Here is a 16,275-nt window from a genome sequence, read left to right on the forward strand (position 1 = left end):
TGAGATACTCAAGACCTTGTTCTTAAAATGCTAAGCACTAGACAAATATATACATGTTATCCTGTGTTTTGGCCAATAGATGCCTACAAAATAACAGATTTACTATTCATTTTTCTCATTCCTGTTTTTGCGTAACCTCGCTGTGCATATGTTGACTGGTGTTATCCACATAGGAAATGATTATAGTTCAAAATAATCGATTGCTATGAAGCATTTTGGGATGTCCACAGTCTCTTTGCAGTTCATATTTTAAAAATCCAGGGGTCAATATTCTATCATTAGTTGCTGCACACAACTGGTAAAGTACTGGGGAAATATGCAAATAAAGCTAAGTTGTTTGTAACTCAATCAGCTTCTGTCACGACACTACAGATTTCTTACAGAAACTCAGCACCCACAGATCAGTCGAACCAGGAACATTCCTCGACACAATGGACATTTCCGCATTCTACACCAGCATCCCCCACAATTATGGCATTGCGGCAACAGCCTCAGTACTCAACACCAACAACTGCAAATCTCTAAACACCATCCTACAACTCATCCGCTTTATCCTCTATCACATCTTCACCTTTGACAGCCAGTTCTTCATCCAGACACGTGGAACAGCCATGGGGACCAAATGTGCACCCCAATATGCCAACATTATACACCAGGTACATTGACGAATTTTCTTCCTCTGGACCCTTGGCGAGGAGTCACTGATAAAACTACAAAGTGACATCAACAAGCTTCATCCCACCATCAAACTCACCATGAACTACTCTATTATCTGTCTCACTCTTGGACACATGCATCTCCATCAAGGATGGACACCTCAGCACCACACTCTACCGCAAACCCACAGACAACCTCACAATGCTACACTTCTCCAGCTTCCACCCAAAACATATTAAAACAGCCATCCCCTATGGACAAGTTCTACACGTACAGCAGATCTGCTCAGATGAGGAGGAACGTGACGGACACCTGAAAGTACTCAGAGATTCCCTCACAAGAACGGGCTACGATGCCCAACTCATTGACCGCCAGTTCCAACATGCCACAGCAAGGAACCGTAATGACCTCCTCAGGAGACATACATATACTGTAAACGACAGGGTACCCTTCATTGTTCAGTATTTCCCAGGAGCTGAAAAACTACGCCATGTTCTTCGTGACCTGCAACACATTATCAATGAGGATGAGCACCTCACCAAGACCTTCCCCACACCTCCATTACTTGCCTTTAAACAACCGCCAAACCTCAAACAGATCATTGTTCATAGCAAGCTGTCCAGGTGTCAGGACAACTCCATACAACCCTGTCACAGCAGGTGCTGCAAGACGTGTCAGAGTATGGACATAGATACCACCATTACGCGGGGGGGCACACCTCCCACCTTGGACATGGCAGGTACTCATGTGACTCAGCCTGAGTCATGGTACATTGGGGAAACTGAGCAAAGGCTATGACAACGGATGAATGGGCGCCGCACAACAGACAGGACTGTTCCCTCCCAGTTGGCAAACACTTCAGTGGTCCAGGACATTTCGACCTCGGACATTTGGGTGACCATCCTCCAATGTGGACTTCGGGACAGGCAGCAAAAAGTGGCTGAGCAGAGGCTGATAGCAAAGTTCAGTACCCATAGGGAGGGCCTCAACCGGGACCTTGGGTTCATGTCACATTATAGGTGACCACCATTGCACCATACACACGCTTATGACACACCACACACACACACCAACCCAGACAGACAGACACATACATACACAAAGACCCATATGCACACACATTTTGTGGGGTGAATTTGTACTTGCAGAGTTACATTGCACTTTGCTCAAAAACTGCATCAATTTATGTAAAACTCTTATCTCAACTTCAACATATTGTTGAGCTAATCACCATTGTTAACAGCTAACCCGAGAATGCAAACTTTATAAAAAAGGTTTTGTGATTTACACATGAAAGAAGTGAAACAATCATGGCGTTTAAACAGATGAAAGGCTTAACAGACAATCAATTTTTCAATGTATAATTTCAGTTACATCACATTGTAAATTTTTGCTATAAATTCTGTGTGTTAGGATTGAGCCCTCCACTATCACCTGATGAAGGAGTGATGCTCCGAAAGCTAGTGTGCTTCCAATTAAACCTGTTGGACTATAACCTGGTGTTGTGTGATTTTTAACTCATCAAATTAGCTTCCTCATACAGGCTCAAGACTCTCCAATGGAGAAATGTAATAGCTGGAACTGATGCATTACCTTCAATATCAAAAAGAGATATCTGCAAATTGCACAGTATTTCTTGATGTCTGTTTTTGTTCAAATTATTGCTGTTTCTTTAAACAAAAAAAAGGGCAAATTCTACCTTTCCAACATTACAATCTCAACTCTCGCGACAGTTCCACATCTCTCAACCAATGTCTTTTGGATTTAAGCCCACTATCTCTGTTTTCTCTCTAGTTCCAGCTGGCTGTGTCCAAGTGCTACCGTTGCTGCTTTAAATCTATCCTTTTCTTCCAAAACTTTAGATAATTACCTGAACTCTGCCAAAACAAAGTACAACTCCTGTCTTTACACATGGACAGGATTTTAAAACTCAACTGAGAAACTCAAATTTTTAATTTGGTGTTTCTGTATTGAATACATGAGATTGGCATCACTGCAATTGCTTTTAATAAGCAAAATCTCTTTGCAGTTTACATTTTAAAAATCTGGGGTTTAGATTAGAGTGGTGCTGGAAAAGCACAGCAGGTCAGGCAGCATCTGAGGAGCAGGAAAATCGACGTTTTGGGCAAAAGCCCTTCATCAGGAAGACAGGCAGGGAGCGTCCAGGGTGGAGAGATAAATGGGGGGGGGGAAAGCTGAGGAGAAGATAGCAAAAAGAGTACAATAGGTGAATGGGGGTGGGGATGGAGGGGTCAGTATTTTAACATTAGAAATTAGTAGTTGCTGCACACAACTGGTAATTTGCATAAAACACAAGGAGGTACCTGTATTGGACTGGGGCAGACAAAGTTAAAAATAACAACACCACGTTATAGTCCAACAGCTTTATTCGGAATTACTAGCTTTCAGCGTGCTGCTCCTTCATCAGGTAGCTACCAAATTAATCACGGCAAACGTGAGGAGTGCTGATGCTGGAGATAGAGTTGAGAGTGTGGTGCTGGAAAAACACAGCAGGTCAGGCAGTATCCGAGGAGCAGGAAAATAGATGTTTTGGGCAAAAGCCCAATTAATCATGCCTACCCAATGAAATGCACTTCAGAAACAAGGATAGTTTCGAAACAATTCCTAAATATCCCTATTCACTACAACAAAAACAAATCTCAATCCACTCTGTAGATCCAAGAAGTGAGCTCTGTCACATGCCACAGAATTCAGTGTCTGAGGCTTAAATACTCTCAACCCCATAGTACCATAAGTTGTAAATTGGGAATGGAGGAGAATAAAAAGGGAGCAGTAGAGGGTTCATTAGATCGGGGAACAGACAGGTGTTTCTGCAGTTACAGACATGAATCTTAGATGGTTTACCTGCCTGGCATCAGGGTCAAGAATATTAACAAGGTGGCTTCTGGACTTTGTTTTAGGAGGTGACCAGCCAGACATTGTGCTCCACATTGGTACCAACAATATACGTCAGAAGGAGAGCTTAATCCTAGAGTCAGAATTTAGGTGAACATTAGCAAACAGGATTTCAAAAGCGATCATCGTCAGAAGAGTCGCAATAAATTGCACAAGTGCAAAAGGAAATAGGAGGATAAAACAGATGAACGCATAGATGCAAAGACACTGCAAGAGGGAGGGCTTGAAATTTCTGGGATACTGGGACGAGCTTGGAGGAAGGTGGGCCTTGTACAAGCTGGATGGGTTGCACTGAACAGAGCAAGGACTGAACTCTTGTGGAGGAGCTCAAAACTAACTATGCTGGGGTATGGAACCAGGACAGAATATTAGAAAGCAATACCAGGATACACAAAATCCAGGGAGAGACAGATAGCACTAGAAAACAGAATTCAATAGGTGGAGCTGAAGTAAGGGAGAAATTAAAACATTCTAAATTAGGGTGCACAGGACATATTTGAATGTGATTTAAAGACACAGGTCGACAAGCATTGAGGCTGCAGAAGGATTTGGACAGGTTAGGAGAATGGGCAAGGAAGTGGTAGATAGAGTACAACGTGAGAAAGTGTGAGGTCATGCACTTTGGCAGAAAGAATAGAGGTTTGGGTTATTTTCTAAATGGGAAGAAAATTCAGAAATCTGAAGTGCAAAGAGACTTGGGAGTGCTCGTCTAAGATTCTCTAAAGGTCAACTTGCAGGTTGAGTCAGTAGTTAGGAAGGCAAATGCAGTGATAGCATTTATTATTTCAAGAGGACTTAAATGCAAAGTCAGGAATGTACTTCAAGAGGCTAAGGCTCTGATCAGACCATACTGGGTGCAGTTTTGGGCCTCATCTCAGGAAGGATATACTGGCCCTGGAGCATGTTCAGAGGAGTTTCAAGAGAATGGTCCTAGGAATAAAACGCTTAACATTGAGGGACTTTTGAGTACTCTGGGTTTATACTTGGGAGTTTAAAAGGATGGTGGCGGGGTGGGATCTAATTGAAACATACACAATACTGAATGGCCTGGACAGAGTAGATGTTGGGAAGATGTTCCTCTCAATAGGAGAGATTAGGACCAGAGTGCATATCCTTTAGAGTAAAGGGAAGATATTTTACAACGGAGGTAAGGAGAAACTTCTTCAGCCATAGAGTGGTGAATCGATGTAAATGATTGCTACAGAAGGCTGTGGAAGCCAGGTCATTGAGCATATTTTAGACGGAGATGGATAGATTCTTGAGTATCAAGGAGATTAAGGGTTACAGGGAGAATGCAGGAGAATGGAATTGAGAAACTTATCAGCCACGATTGAATAGCGGAGCAGACTCGATGGACTGAATGGCTTAATTTCTGCTCTTATGGTGCTATGTGGAATTATGTTGCAGCGATAACAGAGACCTGCCTGAAGGAAGGGCAGGACTGAGTGTTAAATACAGGGTGTCCAGGAAAGATAGGAATGAAAGACAAGGAGGAGTGCTGGCAGTCTTGACGAAGGAGATCATTGCAGTGTTGCAGAAAGAGGATATCCAAGAGGGTTCAAGGACAAAATGGATTTGGTTAGAGCTAAGGACCAAAGGAGGGGTACAATTATATTGCTTGCTGTAGTCTACAGACCAGCAAGTTATGGGAAAGATTTCCTTCTGCAAACAAAGAGTTGCATGCATCGAGTAGTTATAATGGAGGGCGGAGTTTAATTACCCAAATATAGACTGGGTTAGTGGTAGTGTAATGGGCAGAAAGGGGCAAGCATTCTTATGTTCAGGGTTTATATCTATCTCATACAGGGCAGTTACTAGGCTCCAGTAGAATTAAAGAACATACGAACTTAACATTTGCTGCAAACCAGCAAGGAGGCTTTAATCTGAAGTTGTACACTCTTAAAATGTTCACGAACAAGCCTGAATAAGCCTGCAACATGGCTGATGACTGACTAGTGTGACTAACCTCTTGAACAGGCACTGTCCCAATGTAGGTCAACGCTAATATATGACAGCATCCAATTGCAACATATGTCCAATCTAACAAGAAACAAGAACTGCTAAACTTGGTTCTTGGGAACGAGGTGGTCCAAGAAAAAAAAAAGTATCTGTAGGGAAACATTCAGTGGACAGAAGAAAGCCAATTTATTGGAGCAAGAATGAAGCAAAACAAGCAAAGCAGGTCAAGCAGCATTCTAGGAACAAGTCAGTCAAATGTTTCTTTGAAGGGTTATGTCCAAAACATCAATTCGCTTGCTCCTCGGATTTTGCCTGATCTGCTGAGCTTTTTCCAGTGCCATACTTTATCAACTCTGACTCTCCAGCATCTACAGTCCTCCCTTTCTGCAAGAATGGAGCAACGCCAGATAGACTGGAGCCTAAGGCTCATGGGAAAACTGTAGCTGACTGATGGATCAACTTCAAATAAATTGTTCAGACACAGTCAAGATATCTTCCCTCAAAAGGGAAGCAGGGCAAACAAATCCAGAACTCCTTGAATGAAAAAGAAAATAGAAATTAAGATAAATAACTTTTTAAAAATGTGCTTATGACAAGATGGCAGGTAGAAAAATACAACTGAAAACCAAACTTAATACAAAATATGCAGAAGGAATGCAAACTAGAAAAGCAAGGAAGAATTATGAGAAGAGATTATTAAACAGGAATTGCAAAGTCTTCCCAGATATATCGTGAAAGGATAGTAGAAAGTAGAAAGGAATAGGATTAGTTAGGAATCAAAATAATTCGCATGTGGAGGCCAGGGATATGACAGATATGAAATTAATATTTTGCATGGGCTTTTAAATCAAGGAACTTGTCACATGTTATGGTGACAGAGAAGGAAACCCTTATTAGAAGGGTTCAAAACTAACAACAGAAATAATGGATAAGCTTTTGGACCAGATGAAATGCACTCAATGACGTTGAAGGATAGCAGTGACACGGTAGTAACATTACTGGACTAGTAGTTCAGAGACCTACACTCAACAAAACTAACAGAATTTAAATTCAATGAAAATCTGGAATTAAAAGCTATCCTAAATAGCAACAATGTAAACATTGTCGATTGTCAATGTAGACCTGCACAGTGATACCAGAGGATAAAGCACTGCAAATATGTCATTGTTCAAAAAGCTAGGATAGGCCCAACAACCGCAGAACAGAATTCAGCTTCAATAATCCAGGAAACTTCCAAGAACAATAATTCTGAATAGGATTAAGTCAGATGGATGAGTGTATTAGTTAGAAGAACCAGCATGGTTTTCTCAAGGGAAAACCACGTTATAAATTAACTCTGAAGTTTTCCAACAAAGTAATAATGTGCAATGCAATTGATGTGGTGCACATGCATCTCCATAAGGTGTTTGGTACAGTAGACTTGAGAAGCTCATGAAGTAGACAAGACTGTAGCAACATGGAACAAACTTGGCTGAGAGATAGGAAATAGTAATGGTTTATGAACACTCTTCATACTGGAGGTTTATCGTTGAGTTCTTCAGGGGTCAGTGTTGGGTCCCTTGTCTTTCCTGATATATGCATATATAAAATGATCTAGATCTTTGAATGCAGGAAATAATTCCAAAATTTGAGAAAATTGTAAACTGAGAAGGATAGAACGTTGAAAGGACATTAACAACTAGTGAAATGGGTAGATAGGCAGTAGATGAAATTCAATATAGCGAAGTGACAACATAAAATGGATAGAACAAACTAAGGAGTACTAAAAGGAACAGAATTATATTTGACAATTAATGTACATACATGATTAAAAAGGTGGCAGAACTGTTGCAGAAAAGTTATGAAAGCATACAGTTTCTGAGGCATTAGTAATAGTGACAAGGTACAAGAGCAGGGAAGTTATGTTGAACTAGTCAGTCTATCTGGAGTATGTAGAGTTCTGACCTCATTATAGGAAGAGCAGTAATGCATCAAAGAGCGTGACTAAGAAGCTGAAGAATAATCCCAAGGATGAGAAAATTCAATTATGAAAATAGATGGAGATGGGGCTGTTTCCCTTGTAAGGAGATGACTAAGAGGAGATTTGATAGAAATTTACAAAATCACAGGCAGTCTAGATAAAGTATACAGGGAGAAACAAACAGTTGTCAAAATGGATGAAAACTGAGACAGACAGCACTCATTTGAAAGGGATTTGCAGAAGTAGTAACTGCAATGCAACAAATTATGTTTTCAAACCACGAATGGTTTGGACCTGAAATGCCCCACTTAAAAAAAAGAGAGTGTGGGGTGAAGGCATATGTAATCAAAGCATTTCAGATAGCATTATTTCTATTTAACTAAACATTCAATATACAGAGTTATTGGGAACGGGGAAAGAAAGTGGCATTAATGCCATAATTGGAGAGTGGGTGCATACATTAAAGGCTGAATGGCCTCCTCCTGCACTGTACTAATTAAGATTTGGTGAAACAGATCCCAAATAAACAGTGTTACGCCAAACACAACCACAGACAATATTCCAAAATGGGTTGAGTGGATAAGATAAAAACAGGAGACAACATGATCTATGAATAGTCTCTTATAATGACAAATCAAAAACAGATAAAATTTAGACGCTTTTACGTGGACAAAATATTTACGTATAACTTTAAAACGCATAAATCATGTCCAGATAAAAATATCACACTCCCTACATCTCTTATTAAAATCGCTCAATCTGTAGTTATTGGTTCAATATTTTTAATTTCCAAATTCTCTAGCCTACCCTCTATCCATTTGTTGCTCTCCAGTTCAAAATGGACTAGCTTGCTAATGTGAATACAACAGAAGAATAGCCAATAAGTCGGTGCCAATGGATTAACGTGAATATTGAATTCCATGTCTGATGTAAGCTTAATGCTCTTTATGAGGGAATATATCCTGTTGTGTAGAGGGATTTCTTTGAATAGACCGTGATAAATTCTCACCTGTTAATGGGAAACACAGTCACTTTAATATGACATTCCACCATAAATCTCTTCTCCATTGCACATTCCTTCCTTTCAATCAGAACAGTTCATTATTTTAACAAAGGACGCAGATTCATCCTCACTTTCCATCTGCAAAAACAGTTCTAATAACACCCAAAGTATTCAAATATGAAACAAATCAATGAACCTTACCAAGTTGTGCCCAGAGAGGATTGTACGGATGTGATTTGCCCAAAAGGTTCACATTCTGGGATGCACGTTTCTCATAAAATGCCTTTATAGGAGGGTGGTCATTCGGCATAACTGTGGGAACCCAGGCTAGGTGATATGTGAGCACAGCTGTTAGCAATGCTGAAAAGAATCTAAAGTTATGGGAGAAAAGTAATAAAATCTTTGAAAATCATCTAATCACAACAACCAGTAAACTTCTCTAATACTGTGACAGGTGACAACAGAACATGGCATCGCAGTGAGGCATCCTAGAAATATAGCTCCTGCAATGTCAAGAGCGAGTAAATTCGTATTCTCAAAGATGAGAAAGTTAAAAGGGAAAATCTAACCAAGTTTTATGCTTCAAGATATTCAGAATGGCAAAGGACTACTTTTTCCTTCATTGTCAAATCCAGTACAAGCACTCTGCGTTGAGAGAAAAAACAATATTTGCACTAGGAGTAATAAATTTTCAAAGTTTTTTGCTCAAGGAATTTCGACTTCAAGCTAGTAATGGATTTAAAAAGGGAAGTACTTCATAAAATACATATTTTTCAGGGTATATAGAAAAGGCAGGGAATTAGAATCAAAGACACAATAACTTATACACTGAATGGTAAGGTCCTGGGGAGTGTTGCTGAACAAAGAGACCTTGGAGTGCAGGTTCATAGCTCCTTGAAAGTGGAGTCGCATGTAGATAGGATAGTGAAGGTGGCATTTGGTATGTTTTCCTTTATTGGTCAGAGTATTGAGTACAGAAGTTGGGAAGTCACGTTGCAGCTGTACAGGTCATCAGTTCGGCCACTGTTGGAATATTGCGTGCAATTTTGGTCTCCTTCCCATCAGAAGGATGTTATGAAACTTGAAAGGGTTCAGAAAAGATTTAAAAGGATGCTGGCTTGGAGGATTGAGCTATGGGGAAAGGCTGAACAGGCTGGGGCTGTTTTTCCTGGAGCGTCGGAGGCTGAGGAGTGACCTTATAGAGGTTTACAAAATTATGAGGGGCATGGATAGGATAAATCGACAAAGTCTTTTCCTAGGGGGTCGGGGAGTCCAGAACTAGAGGGCATAGGTTTAGGGTGAGAGGGGAAAGATATAAAAGAGACCTAAGGGGCAACTTTTTCCACACAGAGGGTGGTATGTGTATGGAATGAGCTGCCAGAGGAAGTGGTGGAGACTGGTACAATTGCAACATTTAAAAAGGCATTTGGATGGGTATATGAATAGGAAGGGTTTGGAGGGATATGGGCCAAGTGTTGACAGGTGGGACTAGATTGGGTTGGGATATCTGGTCGGCATGGACGGGTTGGATCGAAGGGTCTGTTTCCATGCTGTACATCTCTAGGACTCTATAACTGTGAAAGTCACAAAAATATGGTGGGTGTGGGCATGATCGATAAATGGTCTATATGTGCTCAGATTTCAGTGTTCTACAAACCACCCCCTTTCAAAAAAAAAACCTCCATTTGAAACTTTTCAAGAAATAACGTGTTAAATATTCCAGTTCACTATTTGTACAGCAAGGAAACATCCTGTTGATCAACCCCTATTGCCTTCAGTTGACTGATTAGATCAGTGCTCCTTCATGCTGGCTACCACTTGAAACAAATGTTGAGGGCAGAAAAATTAAGGATTCTACTGTCAGAGGACTTCCAAGCCAGTCATCATGGATGGCTGGATAACTTCACCGAGATGGTTAAATTCTAGATGACCTAACTGACTGGGTTTGCAACAGGTGGTGAAAGAACCAATAAGCAAATATGAAAAAAGGTTCTCAAAGGTCTGTTTGCAACAGCATTGATAGTCCTTGTGGAAACATTTCACCGCATCATGAATACCGTTCTTAGTTTGTGGCATGTCAATTATGTGGAGATCCTGACTGATCTAGCAGCTAAGAACTAGTTTTCAATGTGTGCAATCAACAGCAAAATTGATTTTTATCATTATTTCTTGTCTCAATGTCGAGCACATTCCTTATTACAAATGTTACTGGTAAGAAAAGGGGCCACCATGGTTCAATGACGACACTGGTTCACAGATCAAGTCAGAATAGCATCAGATATCTAAACATGAATGCCAACCTGGTGAATCTACAACTTTAGATTAAATAACTCATTCAATGAACTTACACCTTAAAGCAAGCAGTGTGTTGTTTACAGTAACCTTCAAAAGAATTCTGTACCATTCATAACTTCTTAGATACTGAAGCATTTTGTTGTTACAAGGAGAAAAGACCTAAAGAATATTTAGGATTTGGGCTGATAAAGGCCATTTTCAAAAAAGAAGAATCTAACAATTACCTGATGACACTCAATGGCATTTACCTTGCTGACCTCAAAGTGCAGGGGAGGGGTACACCATTGACCAGAAGCATAAATATCTGCAGTATGAGAGTAGGTCAGAGGTTGGATAGGCTGAGGTGATTGAACCACCTATCCACTCTTCTGACTTGGGCTTTGTAGATGGTTGGACAATGTTGGCTGCGGTGAAACACTCTCCAATTACCAAGTGCACCTCCAAATTGTGCTTTAAAATGCAGCTGAAACAATCTAGGACAAAAATCAACTTGAGTGATCAGCATCCTAACTGCCACCTTTAAGCTTCAGTTCTTTTAGCACAGGCACAATGGCAGCAGTATGTGCTATCTACAAAGTTGCCTTTGAAATCTCCTTTGGTAGCACCTTCCAAATGCGCAACCTCTACCACTAAAGTTGGAGGTGGTAAGCATATGGAATCAATTACATGCTTTCCTTCCATCCAATCTTGGAAACATGCTGCCATTTCATTATCGCTGGTGCAAAAACCACAGAATTTCCTAATAGCGCTATGGAAGAACATTCACCATTTTTAAGTATTTAAGAAGGGATGTGAAGTTAGCAATAAATGTTAGCTTTTCCAGTGATGCCCATATCCCATGAATGAATTTAAAATGCTGTTGCCTGGAGAGAAAATCTAACTGCTTCAAATGAATATAGTTCAATACTGTAACTACATAGGAATAAGACAGCAGAAGTTGCCACAAATGAAGAACACATGACAGTTTGTCTAAAAGTGTCTACCATTATTAAATTGAACTTTGACAGTCAAAAATGATAAGTATGAAGTTTATTTAAACATTCTAAAGATGACCATATACATACTGATTCTTTGACATATGCTCGATCAGCAAGGTGAAATCTCTGATAAAGCAGCGGCATAGCCTGTTCTTCGCTGATGCATTGAACATCATTGTAAGCCATGCAGGCTCTGTGATCCTTGGAACTGTGTAAAGCTTATATACAGTGACCCTGCAGAGAAAACAATTTAAAAATTAACTACTCCTTAAAAGCATTTTCCAGCCACTGAATGTTATATATAACCTATATGATCCTTTAATTAGTTGCTACATATGTACAGAAGTGTAGATCATAAAGCAAACAAGTACTTTCAACAATTTTGAATGTTATTTGCAAAATTATTCTTAAAAGTTTATGCACAATAAAATGTTAACGTTTAACTTTATTTTTGACTTTAACATAATAGATTGAAGTAACTTGTACGGTACACAGGCTCTATCACTAATCCAACAACCATGGTACTTGCTCTTTACTGATGGAAGATCATGTCAGGGTGAGCACAGGAAGTTTTAAATTCATTTAGAAAATACAGTGCAACATAAAATAGCTATTTTATGTAATACAAAAGATTGCATTAGCCATTAGTTCTATGTTTTGTAGACATTTCATAAACACGACTGATCACAGAATGATGTGAGCGCGCGAGAGCGCGCATAGGCAGAGATGGAGCCCATAAGGAGGTGAAAACGGGTTGGCTGCGTTGAAAGCAGCCCATGTCATCACAGGGCCTGGGTGTGTTGGGGTGGGTAAAAAACCTAGAAAGAAGAAGTGTTCACGTTCTAAAATTATTAAGTTGATTAGATTTCAAGACCCGAGTAGCAAACATTGAGAACGATAGCAATATATTATATATGAGGAAGAATGGTGTAAATGGGTAAATTTAGTGTAAATAAGACTGAAGTAATTCAGTTAGACAAGATGAGAAGTGACAAAATAAACTATACTTGTATGTTTTCCAGGAGGGATGGAACAGCAAGACCAGGGAATGGATGTGCACAAATACTCAATGCTGACAATTCAAGTTGGAGGGTGATAAGAAGAAAAAAAAGTGAGTCCTTGGCTTGAACAGATTCTTACAAGAGACAAAAGGTGTGTGAACAGAGAGAGAAGCCATATAATTCTCTGGCTAAAACTAAACAGATAAGAATGGAGCCAAATATGGGCAATCCTAATCTGCTGAACAAGGTGGAGTGGTAAAAGAGATGGAGAGTCAATAATACCAAAAGCTCCAGAGAGATCAAAAAGTGGAGTAGAAATAATTTACTTTCATCAAAGTCATGTTTGATGCATGATTAATGAATGTTTTATTGACCTGCATATTTTATGGTAAGAATACAAGAAAATAGTGAAAAAACTTTCATTCATTGCCATGATATGGTGTCATTTTGAATAATTTAAGAATGAGGGAAAAACGATATAGCTTAAAAAGAGAGAGTCCATCAATCCTGAGCCAGCTCATAGTCAACAACACCGGAGCTGCCAGCCCTCCTCCATCGCTATCTATACCGGAACCAACTGATGAACTCGCTGGTCCTCAGGTGCCATCTTTTGCCACTGGGCTGATACTCCTCATCCAATGCCATGCAATATTCTGTGCCAGACTAACCAAAGTCAGATATGGTGTCTCTTGCTGCTGGGCCCACCTCGATGTCACTGTGATACCCTTCCGCCACGGCTACAGACTAACCCAACCAACAATCAGGCACCATATTTCACCACTGGACCTGCCTCACTGACGTCATTGCCACTGATTATAGCAGTATTGATCTTGATAAGTTTTCATGCTAACACAAGAACTCTTAATTGAAAGGATGCAAACAAGGAACCCAAGGTAAGATAAGTATGGGTCATGGGATAACCAATCTTGGCCCTGCTGTAACATCTGACCTCCAGTTTGGAAATAATTCTAAAAATGTCTTAGTGTGGAAACAGGCCCTTTGGCCCAACAAGTCCACACCAACCCTCCAAAGAGTAACCCACCTAGACCCATTTCCCTCTAACTAATGCACCTAACACTATGGACAATTTACCATGGCCAATTCACCTGAACTGCACATCTTCAGACCGTGGGATGAAACCCACATAAACACGAAGAGAATGTGCAAACTCCACACAGACAGCTCAAGGCTGGAATCAAACCCAGGTCCCTGGTGCTGTGAGGCAACAATGCTGCGAGGCAACATCGAGTCACCGTGCTGCGCCATTAGGTTAGAATATCTGGTCGGCATTGATGAGCTGGATCAAAGGGGTCTGTTTCCGTGCTGTACATCTCGAGGACTCTAAATACAGAAGAACAAAACTACACAAATCTCTTCATATTCTCACCTGAATTCTCCCAGGCTGTCCATTACCTGGCTGATGTAAATCTGCACTCTCTGATTAGATTCTGCAATCTTTCTGCAGGAAATCATTGCCTACCAAAAAAATTTAAAAGAATAATATACATTAAACTCTTGTATTACAGCATGCACTCAAAATTTTGATTAATGGAAATCCACCCACTCCAAATTTTATCCTACAAACCTCTGTGGGATAAATACAATGTCAAACGATGTCATTTGCATTATCAATGCACCCCAACCTCACTTCAAATCACGAAGGGGTCTCTTTGCTAGAAATTTTCCTGTTAAACTTAACTTTAGTTGTAGCAACCTCTGGGAGTTACAGGCAGCTCCACAGATTGAGGACTAATGCAGTTGGAAACAAATCTCAACAGAAATTCATAAAACCTAAAAGATGGGATAGGGTCAATACAATAAATGCAGAATGGATTCAACTTTATACTTGCACCATGTTGCAACTAAAATTATGTATTTTTATAATAGTTTTAACAGGACAAAGAAGCAAACCGGAGAAAAATCACCAGACTTAAACACAAAACAGTTTCTAGATTTTGATAAAAGTATTGTAAAATCATAATTGCATGTTACCTGCTCAATGGCACACTTTAGTTTGTTTAGATGAGTCTCAAAGAGGGGAAAATGTGAAAAGAAGAACTCCTGGAAAGTCCTGTTTTCCTCTTCCTTCTCTGGCAGAGAGAAAACAACACTAACAGCAATCTTCTTCCTCCGGACCATCTGAGGGTTCGAAGCATAGCTTTCATCTGCCATATTGAAAGTCTCCTCAGCTGACCTTTTAATATAAGGAAATGTTAAATATAAAAGCCAAAATCAATTATGAAAACATGAATATACACATAATTTGGTATTCAGTTTAACAATATGTAGGGGCTCACAACTTTTAGTCAAAGACCTAGACATAGGCATACGATGAAATCTTCCATCCAGGACTGAGGAAAATAATTAAGGATGCAAATCTCAAGGGGATATAGAGCAGAAGAACCAAAGGGGGACAGGGGCACAAGTTGAAGGCAGCAGGACAGATTGAGAAAACAATTAATATGGCATATGGGATCCCGGACTTTATAGAATACAAAAGCAATGACATTATGGTGGAACTTTAAAAAAACGCTGGTTCAATCACAAATGGAATAGTGTGTCCATTCTAAGCAACAAGCTTTAGGAGCGTCCAAACAAGATTAAGAAGAATGATTCTGGGAATGAGTTACGAGGATAGAATGGGGAAGTTGGGGCAGCTAAGCCAAAAAACGGTGGAGGGAAAATTTAAACAAAACAAAGAAGTGTTCAAAATGCTGTAGCATTAGTCAGGAAGTTAACATTTCATGATTAAAGTTTAGTTATAATCACACAATAAAAGAATATTCCTTGACTAATATAGTATATTGTTCAGCTTTAAGTGTACCTAACGTAGATTTCAGTACTCTAACGTCAAGTGACTCTCCTTAGCCTCACTTGACAAAGAAATGTGCCATTGGGTTGCAAAGAGTGAAGATAATACCAGAATGTCTTCGAGTTACAGTTACAAGACCAAGGGGACCTGTCTTCCTTATATTTAATATCTATACTTACAAGATTTGGGATCCTCCCAGCTTGTTAGCCCTATTCAAGAAATCATAAGCAACCTTGCTGATGATGATCATGATGATGATCATGATAATAGTAATCTGTAACATTCGAAATGTATTTAAGTTTGTAATTCTTAATCCTTTAGATCTGCATCAACCAAGAAGTTGAAACAATTTCAACAGAAATTTGTAACAAAAAACTTTACGGGTGGGGAGGGGTCATTTCAATAAATCCAGAATGGATTCAGCGTCATACAAATTTCACTCGTACCCATGTTGCAGCTTTATTAAGATCATGCATTTTTAAAGATGTTCTAACAGAGCAAGCATGCAAACCTCATGCAATCACCAGATTTAAAGAATATTTCACAATTTCACCCTTTTTTACATCCTGTACAACATTTTTTTTTAAAAAGCAGTACTTTGCACTTTTATTATTACTTTGTGATGTTCTGTATTAGTTTTATGTAGTTTTGAGGTTTATAAGCAACTTTAAACAATATAATCTACAAGACCAGAT

At 39.6% G+C, this 16,275-nt stretch overlaps 1 protein-coding gene across 5 annotated transcripts in view; it reads right to left on the minus strand.

The window, feature by feature from the left end:
• The window catches only part of LOC140485756 (folliculin-interacting protein 2-like), a 132,122-nt gene that overhangs the window by 18,767 nt on the left and 97,080 nt on the right, over positions 1–16,275 (minus strand). For all 5 annotated transcript variants that reach the window (XR_011962428.1, XM_072584257.1, XM_072584255.1 and 2 more), the window contains exons 10-13: positions 14,761–14,962; positions 14,156–14,244; positions 11,855–12,001; positions 8,697–8,866 (exon numbers count right to left, since the gene is read on the minus strand). Coding sequence is in view for 4 of the 5 variants with exons in the window: in XM_072584257.1 (XP_072440358.1) it covers positions 8,697–8,866; positions 11,855–12,001; positions 14,156–14,244; positions 14,761–14,962 (608 nt within the window). In the remaining variant the exon portion in view is untranslated. The remainder of the gene's footprint in view (positions 1–8,696; positions 8,867–11,854; positions 12,002–14,155; positions 14,245–14,760; positions 14,963–16,275) is intronic.

This window comes from Chiloscyllium punctatum, chromosome 14 (assembly GCF_047496795.1).
Source record: "Chiloscyllium punctatum isolate Juve2018m chromosome 14, sChiPun1.3, whole genome shotgun sequence".
NCBI classification, from domain to species: Eukaryota; Metazoa; Chordata; class Chondrichthyes; order Orectolobiformes; family Hemiscylliidae; genus Chiloscyllium; species Chiloscyllium punctatum.